Source organism: Coturnix japonica, chromosome 1 (genome assembly GCF_054131305.1).
Source record: "Coturnix japonica strain WE chromosome 1, WE-NBRP24, whole genome shotgun sequence".
NCBI classification, from domain to species: Eukaryota; Metazoa; Chordata; class Aves; order Galliformes; family Phasianidae; genus Coturnix; species Coturnix japonica.
This window is the reverse complement of record NC_140663.1, coordinates 11,923,031-11,936,601: the sequence shown is the minus strand read 5'-3', so window position 1 is coordinate 11,936,601 and position 13,571 is coordinate 11,923,031. Positions and strand designations below refer to the sequence as shown.

The window sequence follows — 13,571 nt, the reverse complement described above, 5'->3', positions numbered from 1 at the left end:
GTTGCTTAATAATTCTTTCTTCTTGAGGATTTTTCCACAAATGAAAACAGTTGTGATTCTTACACTTAATTTATAATCTCTTCCCCTCTGCTGAGCTACTGCATAACACTGCTGTGCGTGGAGCAAAGCCCTGCAGCAGAGGAAGTGCTGAGAGGGCAAGTGGAGTTTCATCTTGGTACAGTCAGTGTTGGTTGCTCCTCATATCCATTATTCCGAAAAGCCACCAAGAAACCACAACCTTCTCTTAAGAGGAAACCTTGCTCATCATGGACCAGAGGCTGTTCAGGCCTGTGGTCAGAGGACATCATCTCCATCATCAAGGTGGAGGATTTCCTGGACTCTCAGCCTATCACCATTGCTCATTGACAGTTCAGAGACATCTTTTTGCCCTTAGAGGACAGCAGCACTCTGGGGACTCCTTGAGAAGTGGATACTCATGATCCAGCTGTGCTAACCCAGAAACAAGACTGCAAACAGATGGCGAGGTGGAAAGAAGAGATGGGTGGCAGTGTTCAGTGTTCATGACTGCTTCTTGTGAGAACTTTTTCTTCTCATTATAAGAGTGTCTGGGGAGGCTGAGGGTGGAATTACTTATAACCACAATTTTATTTTCTTGTCTGAGTAGGAGGCACATTAGTGATATTTGCATACTTCAGTATTTTCATACCCTGACCAAGAGATGCATGAGTACTTTGCATGTGGACTAAGCCTGGTGAGTATTTCCCCAGCCTTAATGGAGCCAAAGGGGCACGTTTTATGGGATGAGTGGCAAATCTCTCACACATGCATACTGTGTGCAAAGGGTACAGACAGGAGGTTGTTTGCCAAATCAAGGGCAAGCATTGTCCCTTATCTTTTGTAAGCATCTTCACTGCGGTTTGAAAGTAATCAACACCCCCTCTACCCACAGGCCACTGCCCCAGACTGACCATCTGAGCCTGTAGTGACCACCAGAGGGAATTAAATGTTTGTGCCTTCTTGTCTCAGTAGGTGCTTCCCCAGCACCCTGAAAAGGTACTTAACTCTAGCCAGGAAGGAAGCCACAGATACCAAGGAGAGTGCTGGCCCTGTCTCTCAGTGAAGGTGCCAACCCTGCTGCCCCAAATGCCCTGCCAAGAGTCAGCTCCTGCAAAGCAGAGAGCCTGTGTCAAAGCAGTGCCTGCCCTGCCCCATGTGGGAGATGCTGTTTGGCAGAAGCTTTTTGCGATGAGGGAGATGTCATCTTTAGAAGGTAGGTTGTCTTTTTTTGCTTTTCATCTGAAGGACAGTTTAAAAAGGTGGTGGGTATGAAGCTTGACTATGAAGGACAAAATGGGTTGAGTCCCTCTTGGTTGAGTTCTGGTTTGCACTGTATCTAATGCTGTGGTACATTTCTCTGCTTTTTCTGAGGAAAATGAGCTGCTGAATGATATTGTCTGACACACTGAGGATCAAATGTTCTGGCAGGAATTTGTGCCAGCAATGTGAGAGGTGATGAGTCTCCTGAAGCCGTGTTTTGCTCGCAAGGTGCCAAAACAAATGAAGTTCTTTGATAAAAACAGTTGTTGGGTTCACGAGCTTTGTATGGCATAGACAAGTTGAACACAATGCTGATGCTGAAGGCATTTGTGACATAGCTATAAATGTTTTTCTTATAAATCTTTTGATCTTCAAATACAGTTGAATTTTACCCTTGAAGAAAAGGGCCACAGAGACTGTCTTTGAAACAAGTGCCCTTGGTATACCTGCAGAATAGATGTACATGGGCAATTGCAAGCAATATATGCTTTCCCTAACTCACAACGTTAGTAGGCTCTAATGAGGTCTGGAGCTGTATGTGAAGTTCAATCTTCAGGTCCATTTATCTTAGGGCTGAGTGTGCTGACTGTCTGCAAGTCAGCAGATTGGGGCCAATGTGCTGGTGCTTTCAGATACATGGATAATAGTCAAGAGTAGGACTGAGACCAGCTATTTTTGTACAACACAGGCTGCCAAACAGCTTTTGATTTCCAATTCAATACTGAAGAGCTTCTAATATCTCTGCTATTACTTGAGCAACAAAATTACAAAGGTGGTAGATGAGCTGAATGCAGAATCCTGCACTGCTGGACCTAGGGGGAAGTGATGAAATTAATCGGGGATCAGTTGAAAACAGAAGTACTGCTTTGGCAGTTAGTAGTGAGCTTTGAGAACTGGTGGCCATGTGGTGTTGTGGGAGCTGAGAGTGTCAGCAGATTCAGGAAGGATCTGACAGATTTGAGGACAACAAATCCATTAAGAGGAGAAGGCAGGTGTGAACCCTCTGTGGTGTCTGCTACATCAGGTTCACAGCTATGGGTCCTGAGGTGTATGAGACCGCAGAAATCAGCCCAGCTTGCTAGTTGAAAGAAATACAATTAACAAAATCCAAGTTTCTTTTTCAGTCCTGCATCTGATCCTTGCTGTAAATCTACTAGTGCCTGCCAGTACAGACAGTACTAGTTCAGTGAGAATCTCCCAAGCCAAACCCTCCTTCCTCCCTGTCTGCTGTGCTAATGCCATATTACTTACATACTATGCAATGCCATATTACTTACATACTATGCAATGCCATATTACAGTCATTCATATTACAATGCAAAATTCTAAAGGAACCAAATGAACAAATCTTGCATAGAGTATAGAAAAAGATGGAGACTATGAAATTTAAATGCTAACAAAACAACATACAAGTGGGAAACACAAATACATCCAACCTACAGCTCATTAAGCATAAGTCACACGTAATGCAGAAGTTATGTTAATTTCAGATTTTTTTGGATTTTGGAGGCTGAAAAGTAAAACTTCACCTGCCCCTCGCATTTCCTCTTTCCCAGCAAATTAGGAAGTTACCCCGCATGCTAATTCTTATGTATAAAACAAAATAAAGCAGACAATTATTTTAAAGCAATTACTCTTGAGGCCACCCAACAGTAGTGTTTCTAAAGCAGTCCTACCTTTGTTTTCCAACTTGAGCTCCTCTGCTAGCAAGCTGTCTTGTCTGTTGCCAAGCACAAATGCCAGAAATGAGAGGATCAGGGCATCCAAGATTCCAATAATAGCCAGGATATAAGCCCAGCGGACTGAACAAGCCCCCAGCGTGTACTTGTCTGTCTTTTCACCACACATCCGTTTTACCTCATCTGAATCCCAGCCATCGGGAAAAATCATACAACCCAGGACGAGACAGGCAGCTTGGAGAAAAAAAGAAAAGGAGAATGAGACCAAACTTTCATTCTGACAAGAACCTCACAGTTTTCATTAAAGCAACACACTTTTTCATCCCGAACTTCAAAGCTAGTTTACTTAAAAATAAGTCACACAATTATATGCTGTGATGAAGTATTTAATATAAAACGCTGTGATATAACATCAACTCGGCACCTTGATTATTAAAAAGTTACATCCCAAGTCCCTAGCCAAATATTGTACCTTTTTGCTGTAAGACTGAATTCTTTCTTTTGCTATGAAAGGCTCACACAAAACAAAAGATGAAAATGATTCTTAAATTGGACATTCAAAGGAAACACTGGATTACCCCTAAATGGTCAAGCAAACATGACAGAGAAAAATAGAGTAGAAACCCTATCTCTCATTCCAGGCTATCTAAGAGCTTGTAATACGCATAGGCCGCAGTCTGGTTTTTATATGTATTTTACTTTTCTTGGAAAGTCGGCAGTACCATTTTAACTGAAATATGTTTTATTCATAAGATTTATACTCAAAAACACAAGGAATGACACTGTTCTGCAAGGAAAAATAAGCTGTCAACATTGCTGTCAACTTCTGAACTGGCTTACCTGAGGAATCAACAAACGACATCTTGAACATGAAAAAGTGATGATCCTTTTAACACGGAGAAAAAGGTATGAGAAGCCTCTGCCCTCATGGAAAGCTAGCTGACATCAACTACCAGCCACTTTGGTGGGGTCAGCTGAACCATGTAGGGGACAGGAGCAAAGGATGTGTGATTGGGTGCTCTTTTGTCAGCCTGGGTGACCACTAAACAGCTGACCTTAATTTTTAAAAAGCAGAAATTTGCTTTGACCCTTGGTTCCCAGGGAAACTGCCCTGCTGGGGGTCGAGGTGGCTGTTGTAGAGCAGACAAAATGGCATGACAGGCTTGTTTTATTCAGAAACAATGAGCTCCTGAAGTAGTGCTGCTGTTGATTGCTGGCCAGGAGCTGCTGGGACATCCCCTGCCTGGCTGGTGCCAGGGTTGGGCCAGAAGGATCTCCTGTGCCCAGTCCCACTTTGGTCAATAGACCTCATGCACATCCCCAGTGGGCTCTGGAGCTTGTCACAGCCTCTGCTCCAGTGTCTTCTGAACATAAAATATGGCCTCCTCCTAGCACAAGGGAGGCATATTTCCTAACAGAGCAATGCACTTGAATGGCAAATGAATACATCCTGCTTCCTTAGTATGGTTGATGAGATATGATGGGTTCTAAAATGTCTTTTGTACATCTTATCATTACACTGGTGTGCTGTGTGCTGTGTGCTATGTGCTGCACGCACACATATATACACATTTGTTAACATGGCACATACTTGCAGGTAGGTAGGCTAATAGAAAGTAGCACACTGTGTCTTTTGACCTTTTGAATAGTTACTGTAGCAGCTCCCAAGTTTGAAAACCATAGATTACACAAGTGGATTGTACAACCAATGGCTGCTCTGGGTTTGGGAACAGGAACAGGCAGTAATTCCACAACCTCAAAGCAAAAATATATCTACGTTGAATGGTGTGATGAAATACTGTAACAGAATCTCAGAGTGGCTGATGCTGACAGTGCCCTCTGTGTCCCCCTGCCCAGCCCCTGCCCCAGAAGGGACGCTCAGAACAGGGTGCCCAGTGACTCAGCCAGGCGGCTTCTAGAGTTCTCCAAGGAGGAGATCCGCAGCCCCTGGGCAGCTGTGCCAGTGCTCAGCCTGCTGCAGAACCGTGAAAAAAGGCTTTTATAGCTACACAGCTGCCATAGAAAAGGTCTCAAAAGAACATCTGTAGAAAGCATCTGATGTAGGATAACACCTGCATATAGTACATTTGTGAAAATACAACACCTCATAATAATTTCAAGGACAATTAGGCATAGGAACAAGGACAATTAGGTAAGGACTGATTTACTCGGCATATGCAGGTTAGACAAATTGTACGCTGCCTATTGCTTTGCATTAACTCATTAACACCATTTCATAAGACCTTCCAAAGCTTTTCAAGACAAACAGTGCAATAATTTTCTTAAGCTGGCTATGCATAATTTCAAAGAGGTGATTTCTTGCAGTCAACACATAGGATTTGCCCTCCATTGTTGGGATCATCTATGAACTGATACATAAAATCTTCAGACTTCTGACATTCATAAAGAGGCCCGCATTTACCCACATAACTGTGGACAAATATTTATTATGGAACAGCAACTACCAAAGCCCCTTTATTTTTATCACTAGTCCTCAGTCCTCAAAATGAGAGGAAGCTTGGTACTCAGTTAATGATTGATGGATGTGGGTTTTTTCTGTTATTTGTGTAAGAATAATTATGAACTACTGACATCTCTCTCTCTCTGTTTATTTTTTAATTACATACCGCATCAGACATACATTCTTAGCACTTCCTAAAAGAAATTCAACTTGGTTCTTTTCTACTTGTGCAATTAAAAATATGGCCCCCAATCTCAGGAAGTCACTATGCAGCCTCCCAGCTCCATTCCCAAGTTTTCCAATTAACTCATCTTTCCTGACTTCAGTTCCTTTGCATGTTGATATATTCCCTTAATTTCATGTCCTCACGTCAACTCACTCTGTCGGTTGCAGTTGGACTTCTGTTGGCAATAAGAAACACAGGTAAACAGTGTTTGGGGACTGGATCCCTTTGCATGAAGGCCAACATCAACGAGAGAATATTATTTTCTCCTTTGCCTATGTAGTTTAGGTACTTTCTACTAGATGACTGCTTGGTCAATGCTTCAGATGCAAGAGTCATACTTCACCCAGAGAGGTTAACCTCAAGGCTTTACTTGCTGAGGGAACATTTTGCACTGAATCCTTTAAGAATACAGACTTGCTCAATAATATGAAGCAGGTAATGATTCATCTATCAGCTACAAGAGCAAAAAAACAGGTCTGAAATCCACCTACAGATCTACTTTGTATTGCAAGAATTTTCATCTTAATCTTTCAAAGGAGGATTAGAAGATTTTCTCTAGAAAGAAATTACTCTTAGTTTTATAAAAATTTGAGAAATGAAAACCATTTGATGTTGCAATTGCGGTTAAACTGCTAAGAGATTATTTAATAACACAGACACAGGTCCCGTATCTTACTTTGTCTGAAATTCCACTGACTCCAATGACATCGTGACCAAAATAGAAATGTGAAAAAGGCAAAATGATGCACTGAAAGCTTGCCTACTGAATGAAAAGACTTAAATCATTGGCTCTTACAGGCTTTTTCGTTCAAATAAAGAAAAAACTAAATCTGTATTTGTTGAAGATGGACTTCTGTGTGCAAGCTGAATGCATTCCAGCAGCATCTCCTTCCCAAGCCTGTCAACAGGCCGCTGTAGTGGCTTTGCAGCTAATCAGGGCTTGGATGAGAAACAGCAGGGGGAAACTGATAACAGGCTGATTAGTGTCATTGACACTGTTCAGAACTATTTGGGCAATTGTAAAACTTACAAGAATAATATCCACCTTGTTTTCCCTTGAGGAAGCTACTTGCAGGAATAGTACCTTCGTAGCGATGGCCCCAGACATCCCCCAGTCCTTTCTCTAATTCTCTTACAAGGTGAGTGCTAACAAATTGTTTCACCTATGTATTAAAGGCTGGTGAAAAAATAATTGCTAAACACTACGCAAGCATGCCTGATAAACATTTATTACTCTTGGTAAAAGCTTTTTTTCCCATATGAACCCCTAACAGGAACTATCATACAGTTTTCCTTTACAGGCCTGAGTGACAAGTGAAAGCATTCATATTAAGCAGGAGAGCCCAGAGTCTTACCTCCTGGGATGTAATGATGCAGATATGACATTTTCAGAGATTGGAAACAAACCCTGAACTGTTTCTGGCACTGACATACTTGTGACCCTGACCAAGCTAATATTATCACAGCCTGTGCTCCGTGCATGAGCTCAAATGGCAATTAGCAAGCAAGTGGTTCATGATCCTGTTGTTGTGCCAAAGATGGTGACAGATGAATATTATATTATTGCATGGAATGAGATTCTATTTATAAAAAGGCTGACTGTTATACAGGAAACCAGTGCTAAGAGATTCCTGCTGGCACACTCCTCTCTCATCTTCATTCTTTTCCTGACAACAGACCCAATTTGCTTGTATGTAGAGTATGAAAATGACAGATTTCCTGATAAAAGCATAAAAAACCCCTGGAATTGGAATTACACTAGCCAACCTAGCCAACTATTTCCTTTCTATACCCATATATGAAAGAGCCTCCGTGGATCTAAAAACTGAAAGGCTTTTTCTTTTCAGATTTTTTCCTAAATGTTATTTACAAACATAATTCCTCGTTAAACTCCAATAAATTGAATAAATTGTTTTCCAGGCACGTTGGTGTGATGAAATGAAATGTAAGGTGAGGACCCAGGTGGAGAACATCTATTGGGACTGTGGACACTCTTCAAGAGTTGCCATCTGGATCCCCATGGAGATGACACGACCTGTTCATTTGTGCCTTGAGCAGTCTGAAAATTCTTCCTCTGGCAGCAGGAAAGCTTGGTGGTACTCATATGGGGTTGCTAAGCTCATGGCCACTGTTGAGAATGACACAGTCAGTAAGCAACTAACATGAAATTCAAGAAGAAATTCAAGTCCAAGGATGGTCCCCTGGGTGAAGGAGCAAAGATTTTGTGTTAATCTTCCTTCAGAAACGACATGTATAAAGGAGACCTTGGGTCTAGGAGACCGGACTAATTCTAATCGGAACTCAAATGCTATTAAGGCATAAGCTGAAGCTTCAGCACTACCAGCTTTAGTCCACTGATTCTTTTATTTTGTTTCATCTAATTTGCTCATTTAGAAAAGCTTGAACATTCCCACAGGATTCAGTTTATTTACAGATAGTATTACAGGGAAGAAAAGGATTCTACATTCATGTGATAATATAAAAGACCCATCACGTTGTGGTCACTTGACTTCTTAGGACAATAATTTTGATGCCAAATCTGATAAGAAGATCAAGAGATATCAATACTTTCTATGCTATTTCAATACACAGAAGGGTGAAATAAAAAACACCGCCACATATTCAGTGACTGAACAGCAAAGAGAAAGAAAATGATATTATGGAAAACAGCAGTGAAATAGGTGCCACAGACAGGGAGGGAAAACTTGCCATGGCCTTGTGAGTTGACAGATAGCTGAAAGATATTTTGATGCTTGCTTTACACTTATACAACAAAACAGAAGAATTTGATCAATTATTGCAAATGGGAAGCTGGGTAACTGAAATATGTTTGAGCAACAGCCATCCCCAAAGACAGGCACTGAAGAGTGAGAGTTGATCAGAAAGGTGCAAATAATTGGAAAAGTCATATCAGATGTGTGGAGTGTGTTAAGTGAATATGTAAAGAGGAACAGCACAGATAGTGCAATCTCCTTCAATTAAGACCACTTGGAGGATGAACAGTAAGAGAAATTTTACTCTACCAAGGGGGGCTGTTTTAGACCTCAAGTGTTATATTCATGTATGGATAGAGATTTCTTTGATATTACAGACAGAAATTCAACACAGGGCTGTGTAATCATGGGACTCTAAGTTTTGATCATTAGGCATGATAATTAAGCTTTGAGATTAATGCACATCTATGAATAATTTAGTTAATACAACAGCTGTCTTAGCTTGAACATAAAGATAATATAAGAATACCTTATGTTTTATGTTTGTACGGCATTTGACTCAGAAGTTGTATCCTACTGACTCTGTATGAAGGACCACAATTCTGGTGTTCCAATCACATTTACATGGAACAGGTATTTATAGCATCCTGTCCAGAACATATATGGAAGCTGGGGCTATTAATGGATACAGTGCTAATCATCATGTGGGCAGAAATTCCCTAGAAATGTCACGACAATGAATTGCTAACAGCTATAGCACAGGTAGATGACTAACTGGTGACAAATAGGTAAACTGAAATTATAGAACATAAAGGATAAAAATATTCCCTTACAGTGCAGCAGGTGTGGGAGGTACTATAGGTAGAAGCCCAAAGGAAGGCATATGCCAAAAGTTACATTTATGCTGTGTTGCCTCTAATGGTGTTCAACAGCCCCTGAGATTTAGTAATTGTTTTTTCTGTTTTTGCTGCTGTTATTAGATCACAGCCAACTAATGCAGTTTTTACTTGGCTTTCCTGGTAAGAAGATTTACTGCTAAAAGTGTTTATTTTGAATAGTGCCATGGTGAAGTGTGACAGCCTTCTAATGTTATGTTAACTTCACTTTGTAAAACTTGGTCTTTAGCCAAACCATATCAAACCAGAGTGTATTGAATTGTGTTAACTTCAATTAATGAATAAACTCAATGTAAATATGTGTAGGCTACAGCAGACAGATGGGAGAATCAGTGCTATTTAGAATGGCATAGGCTAGACATAGCTTGATATTTATACAAGTAATGGTTCTTCATTTCTTCACAAGTTGTTCATTGAAGTAGTTAAGCTATTTTAAACTTGGTTTTGGTACCACCACCATCTGCTTCTGATGTTGTGGGCCAACAAAATAAAATAGAAAGCATTACTTTTGGAACAGTCGTGGTAGCTTGCCAGAAGTAAGCTGTGCTAAATCTTTCAAGAGAGGCTGAAACAAAGTAGAATAGTCTTAAATTAAATTGTCACAGCCAAAAATAACAGCAGAGCAGAAATGGACAGAGGCTGGGAATAGGAACTAACTTTTAACCTCATTTTTGATGAAGAGGAAGACAACAGGAAGACAATACTCTGATGCCTGATGGACATGAGCATTCAGAAATAGAAACTCCTTCCTCCGAGTCCATAGCAAAGCTAAGCTGATAACAAAATGCTCATACGGAAGGAATAGATCATCCAATCCCATGCATTGTTGCATAGAAATGCTTACAGTGCTGGTGCACTGAAGGATTTTATGATTACACTGCATAAACAGCAGAGAATGGATTCCAGAGAGGGGTAAGAGCTATTTAACTGGAAGGGCAGTCTTGGCACCTGAACAAATGGATGTAAAGTGTCCAGGAATACATTAAGGCTGTAAAGTAGAAGGTAGTTTTCAATAGTCTGGGGAGAAGTTTTGGCATGCACTCTCTGTGGCTATGGTCAGGCCAAGAAGTTTTAAGTTGTCCAAGTCGATGCTTTCAAATAGTTATTAAAAATGGAGTTTGATCCATATATTAACAAAATATTAGGATGTATTTCTCTGTGAGGCTAAACTCAGCTACCTTGGACCTGTATAATAGCTGCAAGAACATTAAGGTCTGCTTTCCTCAGTCTTATGCCAGGTATTTTCAGTTACCAGGAACCTGGGATCTGGTGGTGCAGCCAGCACCTGCACTGAAGCACTGAAGGCAAGTTCAAGTTTGAGTGCTACGGACATTTTGCTGCAAAGCTTGAGATTTATTTTGCTTTGACAGTAAGTTGAGCAAAACTCTCTGCATGGATAAATCCTGCACTCTATTGCAGTTAGCAAAGCCTTCTGTTGCCTTTTTTCCCACCTTCATGAATCCATCTCTGCACAACTAGCAAGCTCACAACCAGCAAGTTTTCCTCATGCTGTTACTGCTGTAACCCTCAACTTCAGGAACTGCTTGTCTTTCACACAGAACACCCAGCATCGTATTAGTAATGCATTAAGGAATCAGCCCACACGGACTGCTGCTTCTGAGAAACATCTGGTATGACATCCTGCTTGTGTTCCCAGTTACACTTACATGACCACTTAAGGGGACTTGATGGACACGACTGGAAAACAGGTTAAGTCACCCATCCACCTCAAGGAACAGCTGAGGTCAACAGCCAACGGCTGAATGAGCAACTTCAAAGCAACTACTTAGAGTCCCACCAATTGTTGTGCAGCCTCCACTTCCCTGGCTCTCATGCCGTGAAGGAATCACAAGCAATTAAAACACTTATGAGAGGAAATGAAATAAAAGGAAAGAAAGGAGAAAAAACTTTTCTGAGATGTGCTGTGCCTCATGCACCTGCTGTTGGTTAGTGGCCAGCCAGAGAAAGCTCTCCAGTGGAAGCTGGTCAAGGGATTCGAGTTGGTTGTTGGTGGGTGAGATAAATAGCCTCTGGCAAGGATCCTCTGCAGTAAGCTGAGATGTGAGCCCATGGGCACTGCTGCCTTCTCTGCCAAAAGCACACCTACGATTCCCAGAATATAATGCATCATGATGGGAAAGTGTGATCTAATGCTGAAATGAAAAGATAAATGTTTTAAATCTACCATTCATGAGCATCCAAACTGTTTCTGGGCACAGCTGTTGCATTTCCTTTGCCCTCACTTTGGGCTGTGCACTCCCTGTGTAAGGAGTGAAGTTTCTGAAGAAGTGACTAGAAGGCAAGTGAAAAGATGATGTGATGAACAAAAGCAAGGAAAAAAGAAATAGCTGAGTGCAACAGGGGGGAAAGGGGAAGGTTTTCCCTCTTTTCTTTTGTAAAATGCTTAAGTTTTCTAGAAATTACCAGCAGCTGACCATGTGACATACCTTTTTTGTCAAGCAGGAGCTGCACGCATCCCTTCTGAGATACTGGCTCATCCTCCAAATATTAACACCTGCTTAGCATACACTCATTTCGTCGGGGCTGAAGGATCCCTGTAGTGTCTTCTACCAGAATGGAGATCAGCTCAGGAGGACTCTAGCCACCCCTTATGGAAGGTCCAGCTCAAAACTGTTCTCATTCCTCTCTCTTAGATCAGCAGCCCTCCCAGAGCCAGTCTGCACCTGTTCCCTGTCTCCTTAGAGGGTAGGGACCCACACCTGAAACTCAGAGCAGGGTATGGTATAGAAAAAATGGGAAACAGTATGGATGCAAATTTGTGCTGCAGGTAATGCAAGGCTAAAGGCCTTCAGGGAGTAACTTGGTATGTGGAGGAGATGGGCAGCTGGAATGCAGTAGTAAGGGACAACTCTGTCTGAAGAAAGAAGTGGAATCAGCGGAAGGTAGCCTTGTTCTTGAGATGCGAATGTTAAGGTTTAACTAAAGCCATTACAGTCATTTACATCTGATTGCCAAAACACTGCTAGCCAATATTGCAAATGGACTGGCACAGATGCAAGACAAGCTCCAACAGATGATGAAGGCATCAACTTTGTTTAGTGCCTTCCACTGTCCCTGAGGCACATGTATATGTCTTTATGACTGCACAGCTTGTCATGTGCTATTCTTCACTTATCTCTGCTGCAGCTCTGCCTGATCTCCTAACAGCTTTGCTCGGGAGAGAAGAGAAATGGACAATAGGCCCTGAGACCACTCAGCCGCATTGCTTCTTCATTAAAGCTGACACTTGGCAATGGCACCTTCATGCCTCTCAAGAGCTGACATCTCACTGAAGCCAACAGCAGCAGAGGTCTCAGGGCAGCAGCATCTGTCCTGATGAGTACATGAGCTCTAGGTGGTGGGAGAGAGCCTGGAGGAGACATGTTTTCCTCCCTTGCCTTTTTCCTGGTAAAGCAAGAGTGTCCTTTTACCTAGGGCCAAGCCCATGAGGTTGCTGAACCTCCCAAATTCTTTGCTTTTGACAAGACAGAGCTGAGTAAATTTGACATCTCTGAAAAATATCTGAAAAAAAAAATAAAAATCTTGTCTGGGTTTATGATATCAAACTCCAATACCTATTTAAACATCCAGTCCAGCATGTGTACTGTTCTGGTTCTACATTACCTTGATATAATGCAGTCCTTAGTATTTCTAGCACAGCAAACCAGCAGGCTGGTGCTGATTTTCAATGCTGATGCCCAGAAGTCAAATAAACTAGGTCTTTCTCCATTTAAAATCTCTGATATATGCCTATTAATATATTAATGCTAGTGATTTATGTCTGCAAAATTAAGATGTCTGTTCAGACATGGCAAATGCTGAGATGATGTGAGGCAAGGTGGCAATGTGAGGCATATCTGCCAGTCCAAATGAGTGTGCATGAAAATCTATGTACAAAGCATGAGGAGGCTGGAGAAAGCCCAGAGGTGCATGCTGCTCAGCAGCTCATCAAGAAGGATGAACCAGAAGGTGCGGTGTTTCCAAAGGGAGAAATCTGGCTCTACCAGTGAAAAAAGAAAGAAATTGCTAGCAACTGACATACAATGTAAGAGCTACTTGAGCATTCCAACAAGTACATAGAAAATATAATGTTCGTCTTGCAAGCAATCCATTATGTTGTCATTCAAATGACACAATTGTTTTTAGATAAAAGTTTAGAGGAAACAAACGTTAGGATCTTAGTCCATTAGAATCACCACTGCCTGTAGTAAGTTAGCAATCTGTAATTCATGATTCCTGCATCTATTACTGGTGACACCGGTGAATTCATTTCTGTCTCACAGGACTCTTTGCTTCAGAAAGTGGTACTGTAAAGTG

The 13,571-nt window shown here is 41.5% G+C and overlaps 1 protein-coding gene across 3 annotated transcripts in view; it reads right to left on the bottom strand.

Moving 5' to 3' along the window:
- LHFPL3 (LHFPL tetraspan subfamily member 3) overlaps positions 1–13,571 on the bottom strand; it is a 219,670-nt gene that overhangs the window by 68,437 nt on the left and 137,662 nt on the right. For all 3 annotated transcript variants that reach the window (XM_015886239.3, XM_015886328.3, XM_015886410.3), the window contains exon 2: positions 2,955–3,191. In XM_015886239.3, coding sequence (XP_015741725.2) covers positions 2,955–3,191 — 237 coding nt within the window. The remainder of the gene's footprint in view (positions 1–2,954; positions 3,192–13,571) is intronic.